The sequence below is a fragment of the Chelonia mydas genome, chromosome 10, assembly GCF_015237465.2.
Source record: "Chelonia mydas isolate rCheMyd1 chromosome 10, rCheMyd1.pri.v2, whole genome shotgun sequence".
NCBI classification, from domain to species: Eukaryota; Metazoa; Chordata; order Testudines; family Cheloniidae; genus Chelonia; species Chelonia mydas.
Window position 1 is genome coordinate 48,303,803 of NC_051250.2, and position 24,197 is coordinate 48,327,999.

The following is a 24,197-nucleotide window of genomic DNA, read 5'->3' on the forward strand; positions in this document are numbered from 1 at the left end:
CCCGGTGCCGCTTACCTTGAGCGGCTCCAGGGTGGCAGCAGCACGCAGCGGGGCTAAGACAGGTTCCCTGCCTGCCCTGGCCCCGCACCACTACTGGAAACGGCCGGCAGCATGTCCCTACGGCCCCTGGGGGCAGAAGGCACTGCATGCTACACTCACCTGAAGCTCCCATTGGCCGCGGTTCCCCGTTTCCGGACAATGGAAACTGCGGGGGGCGGTGCCTGCAGGTGAGGGTAGCACGCAAAGCCCTGTACCCCTCCCCCTTGGGCTGCAGGGATGTGGTGCCGGCCGCTTCCCGGAGCGACACAGGGCCTGCGGCACCATGGGGGTGGCAATGCTGCAGGCCAGATCCAAAGTCCTGACAGGCCAGATCCGGCCTGCGGGCCGTAGTTTGCCCACCCCTGTCCTAGACATTACATGCCAAATTTTCAAAAGAACAGTTTCCCATTTGCAGGCTTTTCTGCTTCCAAAATTTTCACCTGCAATTTTGCACCTGAAATTGAATTACACATACACCTCAAGTACATAAAAGACACAATTATTCTGATCTACACTCAGAATTTGTTCTGAGGTTCCAAATCACATGTGTACGTTTTGCAATGCAAATTATACCTACAAAAGGAGAGGCTGGGCCTCAGCCCTTTTAAAAACAAACCCTAAACTCCATTTCCAATTTGTTTCAGATCACTTATATCTGCCTGGACTAGCTTCCGATTTATCAGAAAGCACCAAAAACAGCACATGAATTACTCACTTGCTATTCACTTTTGATTCTTTGGCCATGGGGATCATCTACGCACAAGACCCCAAAAAAAACTGTATTGAAAGGGTGAGAAATTTGCATAAATCTATATCTAGGGCAGACCCTAAGCTGGTGTAAACTGTCATAACTCCATTGACTTCAATGGCAATTTTCACCAGCTGTGGTCCTGCCCCCTGCTATGTAGAAGAAAGTAAGGTATTTACCTCATGGTCGTGGGCAGTCTGTCGTGTTCCATCTGAAACAAACAAAAAGATAAGATGATCCTGGAATGAAAGAGAACTGAAGGAGAAAGTTAGCTGTACAAGTCACAAGCACAGCTACACAATCTGTCTAGTTATACTATAAGGGCTTTAGCACACAGTATCTCCATCTACCTTAGGTTTTTCTAATGTACCTGTCACAGGGCACAGTAATGTCTACATAAACCTAATCACTCTGCATACACACACGCACACCGGTCTAGGCAAACACAGAGGAGTATGTTCTAAGCAGTGTAACAGTCACAGGCTTTATAAAAAAGTGTTTGACACCTGCTAGTTGACTATATGCCTGGATATTTTTATTACTCTAGCTAACTGTCTACTGTTTATCACTCTAGCTAACAGAATTGCCATGCTGGGTCAGACCAATGGTCCGTCTAGCCCAGTATCCTCTCTTCTGAATGTGGCCAGAGTTGTCATGATACTTGTAAGGCACTATTTTTGTTATGGTTTAATACCTTGCCGGTGTGATTTGCCTTTCTGCCTGTCCTGTGCTTTCCTGCTAAAGACTTTGTAGGCCTCTGTCTTCTGGTACTGCTCCAGTTCCCGCATGTACCGTTCCTTATCTCTATCTGCTTCATCAAGGTAGCGCTGCAACAAGAAAACAGAGCCCTTCAGGAAAAAACCCAAACAATCAGACACATGATCATCTTACCTAGATAAACAGGAAAGGAATGGAGGAAAAATGAGTGAGAATGCCTGAGAGATTCAGAACACGGAAACCTGAGAAAGGATAAAGACAGAGAGAAAAGCACTCCAGAATAGTAACATATTTTATCCAAATCAACATCCCATTAAACTTACTTCTCGACTAGACCGATTGCAATAGTTTACTTAGATGCTGAGGTGACTTGCTATCAGGCTACTCAATGCAGTCAAGTGCTATCTTCACATAGTCAGAAAATATTTATGAACTGGATATTTGTGGCCGGCACTATGTGCTGTTGAACAGGAAGCTCTGGTTATGGATCACCCTTAGGGGCTCAGATTGTTGCTAAGGTGTGTCAGTCTCCTGAAGCAGAGAACTGTGTTTTCTCACCTTCAGACCCCTAGCAGAAAGGCCGATACCATGCTTCAACACAATATCTTGTCCTCTCATCTGATAGGGGAGACAGACGTAGCTACAATGAGTACTATGAGAACACGTAGTTTACAGAGAGAATAGAACCAAGAGGGATCTGTCAGTTTAAGCCTTAGTGATATTTCAGTCTATTTTTTAAGAAATAAACTTGAAGCATTTTCATACATCTGCTTAATGCAGGGAACTCTTGAACAATATAGAAACTGCTGGACTGCAAACCACTTAAAGAATAGCCATAACACAACACGGGAATTAAAGGGACCCTTTCCCCAAAACGCTCCCTTCCCTGCTATCATGTTTCAGTACAATATGCTTAAGGCTTTTTCCCCATACAAGTTTATATCATGCAGTATTATGCACCCCTATTCATATTACTCGGGGAAAACCATAACAGTGACTTCATATGCTTTTATATCCATTATATCAACTAATATCAATTAGTACATCTGGCTATCACACATTCCACGCATTTGGGACATTATTTTGCCTTAACACTGTTGAGGTCACTATTAAGGTTTTGCAAGTTTGATGACACTCGAGTACATATAACTTCTAAGTATCAATTGGAGATGGAAATGAAAGCCTTATGGAGCATTAGAGTGAATTATTGACAATGTTGTAGGCAATCTGAAGGTGGAAAGGAATCCACAAGTCTTACTCCTTAAGCTTCTTATAGCCATCCTTTTATGGTTTTGGGTGGATGGCATGTGTCCTGCTGCAACCCTACCTGCCACTAAATGCAGTTTTTGTTTGCCAGTTTTCTAGTTATTTTTATACAGCTTTGGTGTACCTTAGTACATAGCTCCCCTGATATGGGGAGAAAGATCCATAGCTAGACTGTTGTCACTTGATTGACAGGAGTAATTTCTTGTCTCTTTGGAGACCAGAAAATGGAGAGAGACTTGAAACATGCTTTCCCACTGAATTATACAAGTACTCTCTAGTCAGCAGTAGAATACTGATGATCAGGAATTCTGGATTTGATTCCTGATTCTGGAAGAGGAGTGTGGTTTACAGTGGTTAAAGCTAGGAGATCCAAAACCTAATTTAGTCACACTGAAAGGCAGTGTGGTGCAGTGCATAAGACTGGGGTTTGTCATGTTGGAGACCTGGGTCCCAGGCCTGGAGTGTTAACTTAACTGCTAACTTATTTCTTAAAAATGGGATTGGGAGGGGACCGCGGGAGGAGTGGGGGGGAGAGTGTTCAGCAGCCCTTCTCTGTCTTCTAGGTTTGGATTCAGGATCTGACTCAATAATAAGGGTAGTCCAGTGAATTCCACAGGAATTTAAACAGCAGTTAAAAGAGGAAAGATTTGAACACCTGGTCTCCTCTTTCCCAGCCTTCCTTAGGCTACAGAGTTATTTGTTAAGGGAGTATCTTTTTTTTTGTTTTTTTGCCCCTAGAAGTGAGTGACGGCAATCATTCTGCAGCAGATTTGTCATCAAATTCAGCAAGCTGACCTTGACACACATTTTCTATTATGGTTAAAATGTTATCAAATGCTGTACGGACAAACACTATCAATGTGTAACTGATATTCTAGGAATCTGCACATGAGGAGCAACAATGTGGACAAAGGACAGAATGTTTTAGATTTCTTGCAAAAAAGGTACAAAGAAAAAAAATGAGACATTTCGTTACAAAAAAAACCCAAAGGGTTTGATTGATTTTTGAGCTCTTATTCTCTTTGTATCAATTCATTTTTCATCAAAAAAAACCATGAAAAATTCAAATAGTACCCAAAGTTTATAGTCTATGTTTTTGTTATTGCAATGAGATATTTACAAAATAAAGGTTTAAAGCTTCTGTTAAACTGAACTCTGTCATGCAATCTTAACTACGGTTAAGAAATCAGCTGCAAATAGTACAAATTTAGTAGTGATGCTGGCATCCGCTCCAGTGGAAGGAAGTAAAGGAACAGATCAAGCTGTCCATTGCCATAATTCACATATGAGGTATAGTGCAGAAGGCCCAGGTAAACTGATGAAGAGAGATACACCATATTCTGGTTGAAAGAAAAACAAATTCTCATTCCTGGGACAGATTTTTATAGAGACTAAAATTAACAAAACACTCGCACTAGCACAAATTACAGAGCTATGCTTTCTTTACATAGCTAGCAGACCTTGAAAATGGACAAATAAGTTGTCAAAAAACCAGCTCTACCCCAGCTAGCTGTGAGCAGCCCATCCCTTCTGGTCTGCCTATCTTTCTCTCCTGAAAGACTCATGCGTGTCCTGCATATACCCTTGCACTGTTTATAGGGCCTATATAATTTTCCACCAGCAATGACTAGGGAGAGCTACTTTTGTCCCAAGAGGGTTCCTTCCTTTACCCCTTAAGGGCCTTTGCACCCCATCTAAAAACACCTTCCTAAACACTGTCATGGCCAAATACTGGTGTCAACTTCCTCAGTAAGCAATAGTGTTCCCATTAAACAATAATCAAATCCCCAGCAAGGAAAAGGAAAGTTAATGGTACCCGTTTCTCCTCAGGAGGCAGCTTACTCCACTCATTGCCCAGCATCCTGGTGATCTCTGGGAAAGGGACTTCAGGCATCTTCGCTCGAAGCTGCTCCCTACGCTCATTCATGAATCGCACATACCCTGTGAGGGGGGATTTCGGGGCATTGCTGTCCCTAAGGGGTTTCTTCCTCTTTCTCCCTTTGGACCAGCCTCCTCGTTTAGTTCTTTGCTGCAAAATGAAACAGAAGAAAATTCAGACTGAATGGGGAAAAAAAAAACAAATAAATAATTTTACCCCGGGAAGGAACAAATATTCACGTCTCAAACATTTTAATAAGGTGCATGTGGCTGCAATATAAGCTTCTTCACTTATCTTCTCTGTAAAGTTCAAACTTCACTTTAGTCTAATCGTGACCTTCTTGTAAACAAAGCCAGACAAATGAGCCTCATCATCAGAAATTATTTTGCAACATCACTGCAGGTCCATGGGACAATAAGATGGTATCTTCATCATCCCAGTATGATTCTCTAGGACTGTGAGTTGAGACCAGCGCCACCACACTGAGATCGTACAACTGAACGACACTAAAACGTTTATTTAGGAATTTAACACACGCTGTAATGGAACTTATCTTCTTCACTGTCCTACCTCCAGCAGTGACACATACTAGTTACTTCAGAAGGAGGGGGAACTAACTAACAAACAAAACCAGTGTAGTTGGACAATTGTGCTATATTATGCCATGGGATATTTCTTCCTGACCACAGCCTATAATCATTTTATGCCATGAAGCATGAGGAGTAAATGCTCATGAAATTGTCATCCTAGCTAATATAACTGCAGATGTTATTCTTATTCTAAACGAAGTGTCTAATCTTTCTGGAAATTTACAAAGCTATTTGCCTCAGTATCTTATTGTAGAAAGTTCCACATGTTATCTACCATACTGTACATTAACTAATATTTTCCCTTTTAATCTGTTGCCTTTGGATGTTATGTTTCCCAGTCTTCTTGTATCATGGAATAATGTAAACAAATAATGTAAATAACGTAAATAATGTAGAAATACCACTTGACTTTCCCTCCCATGCTCACTGTTGTTACGGACATCATTATAAATTACTTTGAACTTTTAAAACTCCTTTCATCAGAAATTTGAAGAGCTTTACAGAAGCAGTTGAGTATTGTCCCTAGTCTACAGGTGGAGAAACTCTGAAGCAGGGCAGTTAAATGATTTGCTTGAGGATTTGCTTGAGTTCTCTGAACTCCATGTTTCTGTAATAATCTCTGGACAATGCTATCTTCTTATGCTATATACTGCTATCATGTAGCCCTTCTTTTATTCTTTTAATCTCTCCTGGAATGGAAGTTTCCCCTCCTTGAGACTTCTTATTACTTTGATTGCCTTTCTTTGGCATTTCACTACTTCTGTTGTAGTTTTTTTGAGATGAGGTCATCAAAACTGAATATAGCTTTAAAGGGTGGACACAGAATCTGTCTGTGTAAAAGCACTTTGAGATCAAACATTTGCTTCAGTTCTTCAACATTCTAAATCAGTGGTTCCCAAACTTTTCGGCATCACGCCCCCATTTTAATTTTCGTGAAACCCTCAGCCCCCCACCTCTCCTTTACCATCATCCAACCCTCCCTGATCCTTGTCCCCTGACCACCCCCTCCCGGGACCCGCCGCCCCTAACTGCCCCCCAACAGGACCCCACTCCCTATCCAACCCCCCCTGCTCCTTGTCCCCTGACCGCCCCCTCCCGGGACTCCACCCCTTATCCAACACCCCCTGCTCCTTGTCCCCTGACTGCCCTGACCCCTATCCACACCCCCACCCCTGACAGGCCCCCCGAGACTCCCACGCCTATCCAACCCCCCCGCTCTCTGTCTCCTGACCACCCCGCCCAGAACCTCCTGCCCCTTATCCAACCTCCCCCTCCCCGCCCCCTTACCAGGCTGCTCTGAATGGCAGGACTCGCTTATTGGAAAGCCTGGGAGGTGGGCGGGTGCAAGCCATGCTGCCCGCATGGCAGCATAACTACAGGGAAAGGCGGACAGGAGGGGAGGGGCTGGGGGCTAGCCTCCCCAGCCGGGAGCTCAAGGGCCGGGCAGCTTCGCGCCGCCTTGGAATTTCTTCACGCCCCCCCAGTTTGGGAACCAATGTTCTAAATCATCAATATCAGTAAAGATGATACACAACTCCAGTCTAAAAAGCATTAGCAACAGTTATACCTTTCATTAGAGTATCTCAAAACATTTATAGAGGTGGATAAGTGTGATTCTCCCCATATTACGGATACGGAAATTGAAGCACAGAGAGGTTGTGAATTGTCCAAGGTCACAAAGTAAATGAGGGAAAGAAGTGGGAATAGCACTCTGGTCTGAGTCTCGGTCCCCTACTCAAATCATTAGATTGTACTATTTCCCCAGAGAAAGGAAAGAAGGAAAGGTAGGCAAACCCAGTGATCTTGGGTTGCTAAACTAAGGAGTGCCACAGACATCACTCTTGGAGGGTCTGCCTGCTATGTTTTCCTGACTATAGGAAAGTGATTGTGCAACAGAGGAGAAATAGCTATAGAAAGTAAAGATATGAAAAAAGCCTCCTGGATATGGTGGATGGATGAAAACTGGTAACCTACAAGAAAAAACTTGACTGGATAAAGTGACGGATGGGGAGGAGAGCCCATGCTTTGCTCTCTCAATCAATAAGTCGCTTGTGTTAACTATATTATTTCAGCTCACCTCTTCTTCAAGTCTCTGCTCGCTGCTTTCAGCTGTATTAGAAGACTCATTTTGCAGCAACTGAACTTGTGACAAGTCCTCCACAAAGTCTGGGTTGTTCACAGACTGCGAAGCTCCTCCACTGTATGACCCCTCAGAGTGGGCTAACCTGGAAAATCAAGTTGTGTGAGAAAGCGCAGGCATTATCACAGTAATCTACTTCCCCTCTGCTCCTCTGAACTGTGCAATGATGTTGCAATTATTATGCAACTTTGAGGCCAGACAAAAGGTGAGACATTACAAAAACAGCAACTCAGACAGCTGTATGTTCCATCTGGCTATGTGATTTCCAGGCCACTGTCTATAGCAGTTACCAGGGATTTAGATAAAGCTCCCCTAGGTCCTGATGGAGACAAAACAGTCCTAAGAAAACTAACTTTTGGAGGAACTTGTGCTTACACAAGTCAAACACAAACAAAACTAAACACTATCTGCTTCAAAGAATAATCAAACATGCAGTCATATGAAGGAAGGTTGGGAGCAGGAATGAAAACACGTGAACCCTGCAGCTGTGTTCAGGGGAACACCAGCAGAATGACAATAAAGGTACAGAGTAGACAGTCTTATCTTCATCCTCCTCCAAGTGATTGCACCTTCTTGTATGCATTTCCTATAGCCCTGTATAAGTGTTCTGTGCCATTGGGGTTCCATGGTATTTGGGATGGAACTCTTTGCAGTATTGTCTCCTGTTGACACACCTGGATATCTGAAGCAGACTCCAGTATCATTAGTTCCCACTAGGCCCCTGAATGGCTGTTATTCTTCAGTCAAGAGATGTTGAAGATGGCATTTCAGTCAATGGCTGCACCCTGCAGGAATCAGGCTGCTTGTGGTAGGGAGGCCAACAGTGCAGCTATATGGAGGTATATGATCTATGTGGATCCCCAGAGATCTGCATGGATCTTGGGGACTTGCTGTTTTAGGGCAACAATCCACTGATCATTCTAACCACTGTTCTTAATGAAATCATTCATAGATCTGAACAATTTTGAGATCTGCTCCCTGTATATATTCAAAGCTATAGCTGCTTCGTCAATGGACAAAAAAAAATTTATTACTTTTTTCTCCCGTTAGCGACGTAGAGCTAACATAACTACAACAAAGCAAGATTAATTCTTATTCTGGTTTGTGCAACATCAGACATGTTAACCAAGTGCCAACTGCAGAATTTTAATTTTCATGTACAGAGAGCTGTACACCTCTATAGCACCTTATTCTGAAATACATATTAGTTGGGCCAGGTTTACTGATAATGATACACAACCGAGAAAGAGACAGGCTTGACTTTCAGATCTCAGGTTGAGATTACAGAGCCAGCAGTTAGAAAAAACAAAACAAAACAAAACATGGTTTATTATCACTAAGCATACAGAAAGAGAGAGAGAGAGAGAGAACACCTATAGAACCCCACAGTGATATTTTCAGTCACTTCTCAGATTTTAACCCACTTTAGGCATCACAACCTTCCAATATACTAACAAATACAGAGTAGGAAAAATTTCAAGTGTGGTGTATGGACTTTCAATGAAAGGTGATGAAAGATCATTCCCTTAATCCTTCCTAACAGCATGTCAAGATTCCTACATGCACCACACTTCGTGTCAGCAAATCTTGAGGCCCAGAGATGTGGGGCCAAGTTCAGACCTGGTATAAGCAGGTGTCTCTATGTTTAATTACATAGAATTGTACCTGCTTATGCTAGATGTGAATTTTCCCCTTGGAGGTCTAAAGAATAGAAAAGAAACCTGTTAAAGCACAACCATGCTTAAAAAAAAAAAAAGTATTCCTGAAAAAGAATCTAATGTTTTGTAGCTGAGTACTTAAGCCAGGGCCACTGCTTTATAGCCTGTGCAAATAAGGACAATTTGTTTGATAGATAGGAAGAGTATTAATTTATCAGTTCTGTTCTTGGACATCCCTTAATCAAGAATGTATCTTTAACAGAAATTTAGTGGTGCCACTGGAGCACAATAAAGAAAACAAATCACCATTTCTGCAGACCGGCTCTAGAAGGCTGTTCTTGGAAAGCAAGATTTTACAAATACCAGAAGAGTACATGTGAAAGAGAAAATTAATGGCGCTCAATCAGTCTAGTAGCAAGAGTGTACAATCAGGAGTACTTTCTCTGGAGAGTCTGTGAAGAGACAATATCTGTGAGCTGAATTTAGAGCAGCAGTTGCTTACCCAGTTGTGGGCATATCGCTGCTCTCCTTTGAGCCATCATCATCTGCAAACAGTGGGGGTAGAGATGAGCCAGCCATCAGGTTCTCCATACCTCTGTGAAGAGGAAAGTGGAAACAAAATTAACATTTGAATTACTTCTCACAAGTGTCCTGCCCATTTAATGATCTGTCTTTGCAAGTATTATTTAACTGCCAGTTCTTAAAAGCAACACAACACATCAGCCTCAATTTAATCCTGCACCCTGGTTAATCTTTTGAATTATTTGGACCTTAAAGATTTGATTGTGTGACATGAAGCTACCAATTTATATTACTGGGTTATCCCAGGTTGGTCCCATCAATCAGGTATTTATAATCAGAACTGAAGACTGTTGGCATCTTAGTGGGAAATAACATTCTGCCTACCTACCTAAATCCTCCTTGCAGTTTCAATTTGAGTTGGTGTTTTCACTTCCTCTCCTGACTCCTGTACTTTCACAATGTATTGTTATGCACATATTTGTTGCATTGTGCGGGAATAACTTCATGAATACAAGCTTATTTCATACCCACCCCTAGCAGAACATATATAAGATCACTGAAAAAGAAATCACTACAATTATCAGAAAAAGTTTCACCCTGATGGAGAGAGAAAAATTCCATTCCTACCCTTAGAGTATGCCTACACTGCAGAATTACCAGGGCTCTTACTCTGGTTTTGCCCCAACCCCACCCACAAAAATTTCTCACCCACGTACAGAGGTGGTTTCACGGTAATCTGTTTCCCCTCTGCTCCTCTGTTGGGTGCCCTGGCGGTGGGTGTAGATTGGAGCCCAGGTGCTGTTTTTACTCAGATGAGTAACCCACCCACTTTGCAATGAAGTCATAAGCAAAAATCTGATACTCTGATAGTATTCTAATAGTCCTCCAGTGCCTTCCCACAATTCTCCCCATGTGCCCAGAAAGACAGACAAGTTCTTCAACAATTCAATAGGAAAGAATCATAAAGCTGGTCACCTTACTGCAGTACAAAGAACCAAGGAATATGCCCCAGAAGTCCTAGCAACACACATGGTGGAATGCAGCACTAGTGAGGACATAAAAAAACTTGAGGAGTACTTGTGGCACCTTAGAGACTAACACATTTATTTGGGCATAAGCTTTATTTAGGCTATTTATGCCCAAATAAATGTGTTAGTCTCTAAGGTGCCACAAGTACTCCTCAGGTTTTTTTGCTGATATAGACTAACACGGCTGCTACTCTGAAACCTAGTGAGGACATAGTGACTTGGCTAAAGTTTTGCAGTGTGGCTGTTCAGACCCAGGTGCTCAGACCTGGGTGCTGATCACCTGGGTTAACTCTGCAATGAAGACAAACCCACAGAATCCCCACGTTGGAATGAGACAAGTGAGAGACTCAGATCCAGGCTAAGTCTCACATTTAAACACTCTGGGTATCTTGATGGTCAAGGACAACAAGAAAAGACCTGAAAAATTCCCAAGCTCTACAGTAACTGACTTAGTAAGGCAGTATTATTAAAAAAAGAGGGGCAGCAGGATGCAAGGTTCACTACCAAACAGGTGCTTGAAGGAACAGTTACAATCAGTGGGGAGAAGCTGGATTATTTTGAATGCTAAGAAGGCCATTTGTTGCGCATATACTGATCCTGCATCTTGGCAACAAATCCAGCAAATCCTGCATCTTGGCAGACTAGATGATCCTTGCAGTCCCTTCTAACCCTATGATTCCTTTAAGTAAGTATTCAGTTAATTCCCTAATCAGCAGATCAATGTAAGTTCTAGGTGAAATGGACACTTCAAATCAATCTAATTTCCACCTGGAATGGAAATTATGCTTTCAAGATTTCCACACAAAAATTCCGTGTATGTATAGTATATGTAAGGGTAGAAGGTGGTGGGAGGGAAGTAAAGGTGTCAGTACCTTCTCTCCATTTCCTATCCTGTGTTTTTCTACCTCTGGAAATCCATTTTATTTCCTCCTTTCTTGACTGTGTCCTTCCTAATGATCTCAATAAGGGATTGGAGTGAGGGACCCTCTTCTTTTGAATGTAACTAAAAATACAAAGTTTGGGTTTCTAGCTAATATAAACCTGTTATGGGAAAAGGCAGGTGCATCTTATTGATGTAAGAGAAAGAGGCTCAATCAGGAAGGCAGAAGTCCAATATTGGTTCCTACTATTATGGGAATTCTTTATATCAAACACCATTCTTAAGTGTGAAAATCTCCCATATAAAAAAGAAAAAGTGACGGCAGTAAAGATCTGAAAGCCCCTAAAATACGAAATGCTTAGGATACATTGGTGGAGTAAAGTGAAGCATTTTAATCCTGAATGAAATGAACAGAGGGTCTGAATTCTCCTTTCACCTGAGCAGATGATCCATCCAAATCAAGGTTGGGGTTCTTAAATGAAGCACTGTGAGACAGTGCAAGCAGAGGTGGATTTACAGTAAATCACAGGGTGCCCTGGCATGGGGCCCCCCCAATGACAGGGGGCCCCAGGGCCGGGCAGCTGCTGGGGCAGAAGCTTGGTCCTGCCGGCTCCTGCTGCAGGCTCCGCACCACCAGCAGCCAAGCACCCTCCTGCCCCACCTCCTCCCCCCCCCCCCCGATTGTGCGTTCCCATCCCTCCAAGCACTTCCCCCATTGCCAAACAGCTGTTTGCCCGCACTCAGATCACTCCGGGAGGGAGGGGGAGGAGCGGGCCACAGCATGATCGGGGGGGGGGGGGGGGGGGGGGGAGGCGGAGAAGAGGTGAGGGTGGAGCCTTGGAGAAGGGGGTGGAATTGGGGCAGGGAGCAGCAAAGGCAGAGCCCCTGCACTCCCCCTACACATACCCTCCCCAGCCCCCTGCCGTGAGCCGCTCAGGGCAGGGGGCTGGTGGCAGCCCCAAGACCTCCTGCACCCCCTCACACGCCCTGCCCTCCCTGACTGCTGCACCCCAACACCCCCTGCCTCCTGACTCCTCCACCCCCCCACCCCTACCCCCCCACCCTCCCCACATCCCCACCTGCACCCCTCACACCAATGGGAGCTGCCCCAGGTAAGCGTTCCACCCCCCTGCCCCAGCCCTGAGTCCTCTCCCACACCCTAACTCCTGGCCAGACCCTGCACCCCAACCCCAAGTCTGCTCCTGCACCCAAACTTTCTCCCAGACCCTGCACCCCCAGCCCTGAGCCCCCTCCTGCACCCTAAGTCCTAGCCAGATCCCACATCCCAATGTTTTTTTACATTTTTTTTTTATAAAGCGCTCTTATCCAAAGCACTTTACAATAGTTAGCTAACAGTACAAACAATATTCGGAAAGATCATTAAGTGGTCCACCGAGACCCTCCGCAATTTTCAAGTGGTCTGTGGAAAAATAAGTTAGACTACAAAAACAATCAAGGTTCCTCACTTTATTTTCATTTACTTCCTATTACTTACAGGAGGAGGAAGAAAAAAGAATGAAAAACAGGGGTAGGGGGGAGATAAGAGAGAATGTTCTTTTTCTTGGCTGGGTCCCAGGGAGGGACCCCAAAGATGAAGCTGAGCACAGGGCCCCACTAACTCTAAATCCACCACTGAATGCAAGAGTTAATTAAATCGGAGACTGAATTCTTCTTTGATCCCTTTGGTGAGTTGGTTAAGCACAGTAGCTAAATGTAATCTTGGCCCTACACCATGTACTAGATGCTCTGAATGGAGCAAGTTAATAGACTATAATGAAGAAGTTTTGCTTTGTGTTACATACAGCTATTAAGCTTGCAACCTCCTTCAGTGCTGTCAATCTTACTTTAGATGAGCCCTGAAATAATCTAATAGAAAAGAGTATTTAGAAAACTAGAGCAAACTTTGCACATAAATATTTTAAAATTATATATATGAAAAAGTTGTGTGTATGTCTTCTTTGAAACACAGAAAGCACTCTGTGTTTTGCAGGCGTCTCTCCAACAGCTTTCCCAGAGGTCAAGGGCCTCTTCAGAATCCTAGCCTCAACAATCAGGTGGCACTCACCAATCCACACATGCCTTGAGAGACTATATACTGTCTTCTGGTGTACAAACCATCACAAAGTGCTTTTCTGTCCATCATGCCCAGCATGACCCTTCTGACTGGGTTACTCTCTATATCTGGACCCAGTCAGCAGCATCAGAGCCTCAGCTTGCTTTCAAACTGTGGGGAATCAGCCGGACATCAAACTTAACAACATACAAGCAGACCACATAAACACAGGAAGCTAGCAGAACACACACTTCTTTCTTCTTTAAAGTTTGTTATAGTTAACCCATATGGTTTTGATACTAATTCCTTCAGTCAGTGTACAGGTAGGCCCCAAAGAAAGAAAAAGGTCAAATACTAGTGAATATGCAACAGCTTCTAAACTGTTTCAATAGACAGGAAAAAAAATGCAGTTCCCAACACAATGGCTGAAAAGAGATGAGAATCTGCATAGGATGGTAGGTCAGGGGTGATTTGCCAGCATTGAGGCTTTCAAGCCATTTCCTGCCATTAGCCCTTCAGTTGTGGTCTCTGTGCCTGAAAGCATTCAAGCCCTCAGCCTCCGTGTTATGGTCAGTCAGCCTCAAAGTGGCAGAGCAGCAAGACTCATTTAAAAAATGTAAAAAATTATATTTTGGGAGGGCGAAGTTATTGTATCCAGGGGAACAATGTGGGGACAAACTGACAAGGGGGGGGGAGGGAAGAGAGAGAAGGGAATTTAATAGTCTAGTCACAGACCTATCTGTCCTGTGACAATACTTGTACAGCTTTGCAAGTGTGAATTCTGACCAAAGCATTTACACGATTAAAGTCATACCACTGTGTCTGAGGTATGAACATGGATTTAAAACAACACTGTCAGCTTCTTGGAGTTTTTTTTATGGCCTACTGTTTGGCTGAAAAACCAATATAAAGGACATTACTATAGTTAGCTCCACAAGAACCCACTTAAACTCAGCTTCACTTCTTTATAGCCTTGACTACCCCAGAGACATTTTTTAAAAATTTCCCACTATGGCTAACACTGTTTCAGCTCCACCTGAATTATCAGTGTTCAGAACCCCATTGGAGGGATACTACTGCCATTTTAAGCACAATATTGATTAGAGCTGCCCTGGGCTACAGTAAACAATGTGATGCTTAAAAAGCCACCTGAATATCAATGATAGGTCTCTCAACATCACCAACACTGTTGAAACTGAGCCAGTATAAGCAATAGTGAGACATTTTTGAAAAACATTTCACTACTACATGCAGGAAATGGCATGGTACCTCTTCCACCGATTTCTAGGATGTACATTTGCGTCTGTCATGGACAGAAGAAGAGTCCTACAGATATTAGTAAAGAGTAGGGTTGCCAACTCTGACTGAAGCTATTCTGGGAGACTGTTTTTCCCAACATGACATAATGTCATTTTCTTAAAATAGCCTACTAAAATCTTCTGGATTGCTTTTAATAGTCACTGGGAGATGGATGCAGATTCCAGGAGACTCCAGGACAATCCTGGAGGGATGGCACCCTACTAAAGAGGCTTCTCTTAATAGGTGTACCACCTATTACAGGATCTCCTTGGTGTGTTACCAGGAGATGGAGCTGAATGGGAGAGAAACAGAATTGTGTATGAGAGTAGTAAGGGGAGGGAAGCTAGCGATGGGGAAGAGGAAGGTCCCTTTCACACCCAACAACATAAAAGAATAAATGTAGAGTCTTTTTCTGTCACTGGAGAAGTAAACTCTTGGCATTTTGTGGTGCTGCAGTCCTCCATCTACCCAACACGTCACTTACAGCTACTAAGTGTTGTGCCATCCATGTGTGGGGCTTTATGCAAGTTATTTGATGGGTCAATTTGCAGGTTTTTAAAATAATTTGTCCCTGCCACTATCCCCTCTGCTTGTCGCTGCTGGTGTTGTCACCTGTTCTTCCAGTTGCTTCGGTCCAGCAGGAGCAGCAGCAAGACAAGAGGCAAAAAGGCCTCCAGGTTGCCTGCTTAGCAAGTACAATTGCAAACCATTCCTTCAACCCAGTCGGATACAGGAAATCTCCGCTGTGCTCCAGGAATGTATGAAAGAGCTGCCAGTCGTGTGAACCTTTGCAGCTGTAGCCACAAAGCCTTGCCAACATTGTGGTCTCATTTTACTAACCCTCTTCCCCAGAAAGTTGCTCTTTTAAACTTCCCTCTGTGTGTTTGACCTGGATTGGCTAGTAGTTAATCAGAAGCCAGTTAGTTAGAATTTTCCATATCTGTTCAGCCAGACACTGAGGGTCAAAAGCCACCACCATGACAGTTAATGAGCTGCTTGTGCTCTTGTTACTATGGGTAGTAAAGAGCCACTAAAGGCACCCTGCAGTGCAGGTAACCACACTACAATTTTTAACCAATGTTGTAACCAGTTAGTGGCATGGTAAGCGCCAAACGTGGTTTGTTGCCATATTTTGCATGGTCAATACTTGGTTAACAAATGTAGCAGCTGTGATAAATGAAGGGAGGTCGTAGCTCCCTTTTATGGACACCCAGACAGACAGTTAGCTATTAAACTCCTGTTAGTAGCTGTTCTCTACTTGCTTTACCTGTAAATGGTTTAAAGTCCATAGGTAAAAGGAAGGGAATGGGCACCTGACCAAAAGAGCCAATGGGAAGGCTAGAACTTTTTAAAATTAGGAAAAAGCTTCCCCTTTGTCTGTCTGTGTTGTTCTCCCGGAGAGACAGACGGGCTGGAACTATGCTGTAAAAAGCTTTGGGCCAGGTATGAAAAATCACCAGATCATACCTAGAAACTACTCATTTGAAACCCTAGATATGTAAGTAAATCAGGAAATGTCTAGGAAGACGTGGTTAGGTTTATCTCTTATTTCTTTATGGCTTGTGGACTCCTCTGTGCTAACCCCAGGTGCTTTTGTTTTGCTTATAACCTTTAAGCTGGACCTCAAGAAGCTATCTTGATGCTTAATCCTTGTAATTTTTTTTTAAAAAATCTAGCAAAAAACCTAAGTTCAAGATGTATTTTCTTTCTTCTTGTTTTTAATAAAATTTACCTTTTTTAAGAACAGGATTGGATTTTTGTGTCCCTAAGAGGTTTGTGCATATGTTATTTAATTAGCTGGTGGCAACAGCTGATTTCCTTTGTTTTCTTTCTCAGCTGTTCCCCAGGGGGTGGGGGTGGGCTTGAAGGTACCCCACAGGAAGGAATTCCCAAGTGCGCCATCCTGGGTTCTCAAAAGGGTTTTTGTACTCGGCTGTTGGCAGCATCTACCCATCCAAGGTCAGAGAAAAGCTGTAACCTTGGAAGTTTAATACAAGCCTGGAGTGGCCAGTATTAATTTTTAGAATCTTTGAGGGCCCCACCTTCTGCACTCAAAGTGCCAGACTGAGGAATCAGCCTTGACAGCAGCTAATAGTGTTCCACCCTTACTAGCATCCTGTGTTGTTAGCACATGGTCATCTTCCTTTGAAGAGTTCAGCATACCTATTTATTGCAGAGCAGATGGTCCCTCCCATCCCCTAGCATGCCTACATACACAAACTGGCCAATTTTGCTTCCCCAGTTCTCTGGGCAGATAGAGATTTCAAGACACATTGCCACCATGTGCTGATGCCACCACTCTGTATACATATCCCCTTGCATTCCATCCAGTGTGAAGGCTATGGGATAACTACTTGGATTTTCCCAGAATGCACTGTTAAGTGAAATGGTAGATGTGAATGCACAACAGTGTCAGCTGTGATGTACAAAGGCTGCAGTGTAAACACAACTCAAAACAATGTTTGTTGTAAACTGGGACAGATGAGGGAGTATCAGGAACAAGTTACAAAACCACCACAGTACTTGCAGTGTGGATAGGGCTTCTATGTTTAAAGATTAGTGTGCACACTGAACAAAAGCAATACAATAGAAAATGCACACAAAATGTAACTGAGGATATTGTCAACTCAGTTGAAATTTTGTTTTTTAAATCCTTGGGAGAAGTTAAACGTCCACCTATGCAACAACAACAGCTTTTACATACATGCCTTTCCCTTTCTCCCCCCCAAAACACTACTTCTAGAATTAAAATTGGAAGTAATGTTGGCACCTGAAAAAACCCAGACTTTGCATTTTTAATCTGAATGCAGACAAAAATACTTTCCCTTCTTATTGGGCTATTTAGCAAGTTTTAAATTGTTTGTGTTACTTTGAAAAAAATTTACTCCACCAGCTACTTTGATATCCCTGCAATAGCCAGAACTTTGCATTTGCTATGGCGGATTATGTCTCAGAAAGACCAGCTGGGCCCTCTGCCATAAATCTTTCCAACTATCCAAAACAGACCCTCCAGATCTTTTTCCATGACCCCACTCTTAGATATTATTTTTCACCACCACTTCCCCTCTATACCCAGATTTTTCCCCTACAGCAACTCTCAACCCAGAGAATGGCCCCTCACTTGAGACTGTGTTGGACTACATTTATATCTAATTCACTCCCAGCTCTATACTCACATTACACATTTTTTATCCCAATTGGTATTTAAAAAAAAAACACACACAAAATCCTGTATCTGTTGGAAAAATATCAGTAGTGCAACAGTGGCCTCATCTCTGTTCTGAATTATGCTATTTTACTTCCATATGTTAAATATCTGATGTTTAGTATCCCCTTTACTATCCCTAAATGTATGGCAATTTATGTTGCATTCTGAGCAGAGAATTATTGTATAATGGAGTAGCAAAGGGCTAGGTCTATTACTGTTGAGCTTTGGGAAGCTATACAGAAAAATGTTAGTGCCACCTTGAGTTCTTTCTGTCTGAAATTGTTCAGAATAAGACACTAAATTAATCCACAGGACACCGGCAGCAGAGCGTGATTGAGATGTAGACAACAGACTAATCATTTTCAATTCTGCAATAAACACCCTTTCAGGCAGACACACCGGCTCAACAGGGGAGACATCTGCACTTCTCTGAAGCAGTAAGACCCCTGATTCAAGCCCTAGGGAAAGGAGATGTTTTCACTGTCTTCGTCCCTTGAGGTACCCCAAGGGAAGAGTTTTAATTGGTGGTCAGGACAAGATGGAGAACAATGGAAAGATGAGATATGGACAGAATTGTAGTGTTGTGCAGAGTCTTAGAATTAGAACAATTGTATAGCTGCCACATTCCTGGTTGTGCCAGGATAGTACAAGGTATTGAACACCCATACTGTGACACCAGAATCCCAGCCAATATCCTCAGATTGAGGCAGCTGGTAGGCTCTTTGCTGTGTCCCAAAGGTGGTCCAGCCACCCCACCCATTGTTGCAGGACTGGCTTTCACCATAATCCAGAACCACTAATTCTTTAACTGGGCAGGAAAAGTGAGACAAGGAGCACAATGGCCTAGCTGCTGCTAGCTGTTTTCTAGAAGAGGAGGGAGGAGAGCAGATATTTATTTAGAGAATTGTGTGCGTGGGAATGTGGGGATTGATTGATTTGGGAGGAAGTAGCTGTTTTGGAAAGACATTTAATTGATGTATATGGATTAGTTATCTAAGAATTAGTTTTAAAATGCCTAAAAGCCACAGAATAAGAGTCAAAATCCAGCAGGGTAGATTTGTACTTTCATCGTTCCAAGATACATCAGTTGAGAATCATGCAGATTACTATACGGAGTCTTCTGAACAAAAGCTTTAAGAGTGTAGTCTAGTCTTTACTGCATTGGTACTAATGTCCACTTTTTACAAAGTGGAGATCATGATGGCAGGGTTGCTTGGCCAAACCTGAGTGGTGCTGTGACCCCGCGTGCCACGTCATAACACCACTCACTCATGATTTGATCAAATGGCACTGTGTTCCAGTGTGGCAAGTCCCAATTCCCCGAGCTGCACCCTGCCACATGGAACAGGAAATGCCACTGCAGGGTGAGTGTGGGAACAAGCTCACTCTCCGACCCAGGCCCCCCCTTCCACACTGGGCAGGGAGAAGTGTATGTTTGCCTGTTTTTGCCCCCTTGCTTTCACAATTTGTGTGCACCAGTGAACCAATGCTAAAGCTGCTCCTGCTTATATGTCTACATTTGCATGTGCAATAACAATAATGTGCACAAATCCCCTAGGCAGCCCCAAATCCCCAATTTAGTTGGAGAATGGTCCCTTTCAACATTTTTACCTTAGCAATCATACAAGGAGTTTGAACTTTATGCAAGAAGAGACAGGAAGATAGTTAAGGGTCTTTATTATGGAGGGGAGGGAGTCGGGAAGGCAAACAGGGTGAAATGGCAGGAATAGAAAATGTTAGCTAATCAGAGTTGGCCATAGTGAGGAGAGTTATAGTGAAGAAGATGTGGAGCTGTGTTGAAATGGGAAAGGGACTTATTCCGTAATTATTTAGTGTAAGTTGTTAAAAATTTTAATCCAAACAGCTCTTAAAGCTGTCTTCAGTGTGACCCTGACAGTATTATCACTGCAGTGTACCAAAACAAATGTGTGGTGTTCGTGTTTAAGTAGCCCATAGTACATTTCATAACATATGCTGTATACTCTCCCAAGGCTCTAAAGAGCTGACTTCTAGTTGTTTTGAATATTTTTTATTCTCTACCTCCCAAACCCCATCTCAGACTGTATTTCTTACTAGGGAAGAGAGGAAGAGGCCTTGTGGCTTTCAAGGCGCTACAGCATTCCTGGTAGTTTTGTATTTAAAACACTTAGCCAGGCATTTGTACTTCACATTCACCAAGAACTTTACAATCATGTATGTAACTTTTTGACATTGTTACTGAATAAAGGAGGGAAGAACTAACTGCATCTGCCAATCCTGTGAACGTCTGAGAGAGCTGCTGTCTCGCCTGATGGACAGGATGAGAAGGGAGAGAGATGAAGAATAAAGGAAATGAATGGCCCTCAAGAGACAGAGTTCAGCTATATTTTCCTGCTTCCTTTCTCTTTACTCTGTCTTTGTCTCAGCATTAATTGTTGTAATGGCAGTCCGTAGTTTGAATAAAAGAAGGTTTTCTAATAAAAATCTGGAAAGATCACCTACTTAGAGAAAAGAATGGAAGCTTTAATAAGTTGTGCTTGGGTACAATGAAAATCACTATATGATCCAAATTCTGATCTAGAATAAACTGCAGCTAGTCACCCCAGTGTAGTAGAGGTGAGAGTCGGGAGAGGAGGCGAGAGTGAATGATGGCATGAACTGCACGGGATGACTGACTTTTCCACCACAGCAGTATTGTGGTATTTTGTTTCATAGACTCATAGTTCCACCATTCCTATGAGGCAGTAACATACAGCTTCAGGCCAAATGATAATTTTTTAAAGCAGATTTCTAGGTCTGTTCAGTACAAAACTCTTAAATCATTGGATATATCTGTTTGAAGTAAATAAACATTAAATTGGTTAGAGCCAATTTGTCTACAAATAAGTAAAAATTATTTAATTTAAAGACAGGAGTGCAGCCAGGTCTTGGAGTGCAGCCAACCACACTAATCCATCCAGCAGACAATCTGGATAGAGCACACTATATATCCCTTTTTATGAATAAATGGGGATAGAACCTGCAAGTGAGAAAATACGTCCAATGCCAGGACTAAATGTCTCAGTGGCATTAGCCAGGATCTGTTGCTGTTGCCTAAGGCTAGGTGTGGGACAGGAAAAAAAAATAAACAATACCATGGCCTCATATGTTCATTGACTCAAAATCATACTCAATACATCAAAGAAAAACAATCTGAGCAAGCAAGAGCCCCCAGTGCAAGAAAAAGATGACTCATTTTAATTAGAAGACTAAGTTCAAATATGAAATTGCCTTATTGTCGGAAATTAAACTCTCCGCCTGTGAACACAGCTGAACACCACAAATGAACATTAGGTATCGCTTTGCCAGATCTGACCTCAAAAGCCCTTTTGGTGGATATAGGGTTGCCGACTTTCTAATCGCACAAAACCGAATACCCTTGCCCTCCCCCCTCCCCCCCCCCCCGAGGCCTCACTGCTGCCCTCCCTTCTCTGAGGCCCCATCCCTGCCCCCCACTTCTCTGAGGCTCTGCCCCCCACTCACTCTATCCCCCCTCCTTCTGTCGCTCACTCTCCCCAATCTTCACTCACTCGTTCATTTTCACTAGGCTGGGGCAGGGGGTTGGGGTGTTGGAGGAAGTGAGTGTCCAGCTGGGGGTGCAGGTTCCAGAGTGGGGCCAGAAATGAGGGGTACAAGGTGCAGGAAGTGGCTCTAGGCTGGGGCCGATGGGTTTGAAGTTCGGGAGGGGGTTCCAAGCTGGGGCAAGGGTTTGGGGTGTGGGCTCTGGGCAGGAGTTTGGGTGCTAGAAGGGGTCTCAGGGTTGGGGCAGGGAGTTGGGGCGCTGGAGGAGGTTCGAGGTGTGGGGTTCCAGGAGGCGCTTACCTCAGGTGGCTCCTGGGAATCGACCAGCATGTCCCTCCGGCTCCTAGGCGGAGGTGTGGCCAGGGGGTCTACGTGCTGCCCCCACCCACAGGCGCCTCCCCCGCAGTTCCCATTGGCCATGGTTCCTGGCCAATGGGAGCTTCGGAGCCAGCACTCGGGGTGAGGGCAGCGCGCGGAGCCCCATGGCTGCCCCTCCTGCCTAGGAGCCGGAGGGACATGCCGGCTGCTTCCTGGGAGCTGTGCGGAGCCAGGTAGGAAGCCTGCCAGCCCCGCACCAACCGGACTTTTAACAGCCCAGTCAATGGTGCTAACCAGAGCCACCAGGGTCCCTTTTCAACCAGGTGTTCTGGTCGAAAACCGGACACCTGGCAACCCTAGGTGGATAGAGAGGAATTTCCTTCCACACTTTCTGTCTCTGAAGTGTCTTTTCTCTGTCCTTGCCAGACCCAACCAGCTCTCAAAGGCACTGCACAGAAGAGAATGGGTAAAGAAAGATGCTCCTCTCTCTGAGGAGAGCACAGTGCACTTGAGTTTATAAGTAAATCAAAGCTACAGACATTTCACAACATAAAAAACAAAGTAAACTGTAAATGAAAATCAAAGGATCTTTATTTCAGCACAGACAAAGCAGAAATATCATGATTCCCTCTGCCAGCATTTTCTATTAAGTTATAATAGAAAGCCAGCAGAAGTAAACAGGTATATTTCCAATTGAACCACTCTGCTCTGATCCAAATGAGAAAATGCAGACTCCTCTACAAGCAACATATTGCTCCAATTTGATGGAGGAAAAGCAGGTCGACCAGCATACTTGACTGTATATACTATCTGATTTGTTAATACACAGCACTTTAGAGAGAAATCCTAAGGATTCTAGAAGATCAGCAAGAAAGCCTATACAAGTGAAGGTCCCTTTGCCCAACCCTAACAATGAATGTAGCAATAAGAGTAGTTATTGCTGCTGGCGAAGAAGATCATACCAAAGCACACAGAGATCAAAACCAGGACCTTTCTGAAAAAAAGAAATCCCAGAAGAGGCTCTAACAGTGTGTTTCGAAGCAGCTTGATTGCAGGATGAGAAGGGGGGAAATGTAAACCTTAGAGTTCTACAGTTAGGGCTTGTCTACACTATGCAGCTTTTAGCGACAAGGCTGTGTCGACGCAGCCTTGTCGCTAAAAGTCAGCGAGTGTGAACACTCTTTTGCAGTATTTTGTCCGCACTTTTGCCAACAAAATACTTCCAGCCCCGTGAGTGGCATAAGCTTTGTCGGCAGGAGAGCGCTCCTCCCGACAAAGTCACAAACTTTTGTCTTTCGCCCTTTTTTTTTTTTTTTTTTTTTTAAAAGTACCCCAAAAGACAAAAGTTTTGGAGACAACTGTGCAGTGTAGACATACCCTTAGTTATTTGGTTCCCTGCATGAAACTCAAACAATGCTATTAATACTCAGGCCTTCAGTAACAATTGCTAAACATCTATAGAATGTTTGAAATGGATTTCTAAAGTTTTCAGATCCACAGATTCCTACTCCCATTTATAAATTTATTCTGTGATTATAGAATGTGCCCTAACATCTCAGGGATGTACAAAATCTAACACTATACATTGTTTTTGCCCATTTCTCTGTCACACTAAAAAAGCCACAAAGGATATTCCCCAAAACAAAACACAGTTCCTCACTCAGCTTTCCCATTTCAGACCTGTCAGAGAGAAGATTTAGCACCTTGTCCTAAAGGTCAATAAAGTCAAGTTCTTTCAGACCAATGGGGAGGGCGGTCGGGGGGAGAGCAAAGTCCAGAGGTGAAAACCATCCATTGATAATGCCCTGACATCAACCCCCAGACACTTAAATTTAGTGACTATTAGCTGGCTGTTGACAGGAACCAAGATCTAGAAGACCTGGGTTCTGTTCTTGAGCCTGCCACTGACTTCCAATGTGACTGTAGGAATGTCATTTAACTTCTTCCTGCCCCAGTTTCCATTTAAAATGGGGATACTATTACTTATACACCTTTCCAAAATACTTTCATTTGAGGATCTCTTATTACTAATTATTATCAGCATTCATGCCAGCTAACCATAAGTAGCACAATAGGAAAAGAGGTGATTTTGCAAATAACCTAAATCTAAGCCAAAAGCTAAGCATAATGAGCCTTTATGATATGTACTCACCTTTGTACTCACCTTTCTATCTCTGATTAGAAAAACATACAAGTAATAGGAATGATTGTTATGGATCATTGTCAACACTTTGAATTATATCTGGAAGCAAGTGCAGTTTTCAAAGAATTGACAAAATATGGGAAGCAGTAACAGCTGCTTGAGACAGGGG

General features: G+C 43.4%; 1 protein-coding gene across 6 annotated transcripts in view; it reads right to left on the reverse strand.

The window, feature by feature from the left end:
- Nucleotides 1-24,197, reverse strand: part of HMG20A (high mobility group 20A) — a 71,751-nt gene that overhangs the window by 18,044 nt on the left and 29,510 nt on the right. For all 6 annotated transcript variants that reach the window (XR_006284637.1, XR_006284638.1, XM_007068370.4 and 3 more), the window contains 5 exons: nt 9,540-9,632; nt 7,317-7,464; nt 4,587-4,799; nt 1,482-1,614; nt 967-998 (listed from right to left, as the gene is read on the reverse strand). Coding sequence is in view for 4 of the 6 variants with exons in the window: in XM_007068370.4 (XP_007068432.1) it covers nt 967-998; nt 1,482-1,614; nt 4,587-4,799; nt 7,317-7,464; nt 9,540-9,628 (615 nt within the window). In the remaining 2 variants the exon portion in view is untranslated. The remainder of the gene's footprint in view (nt 1-966; nt 999-1,481; nt 1,615-4,586; nt 4,800-7,316; nt 7,465-9,539; nt 9,633-24,197) is intronic.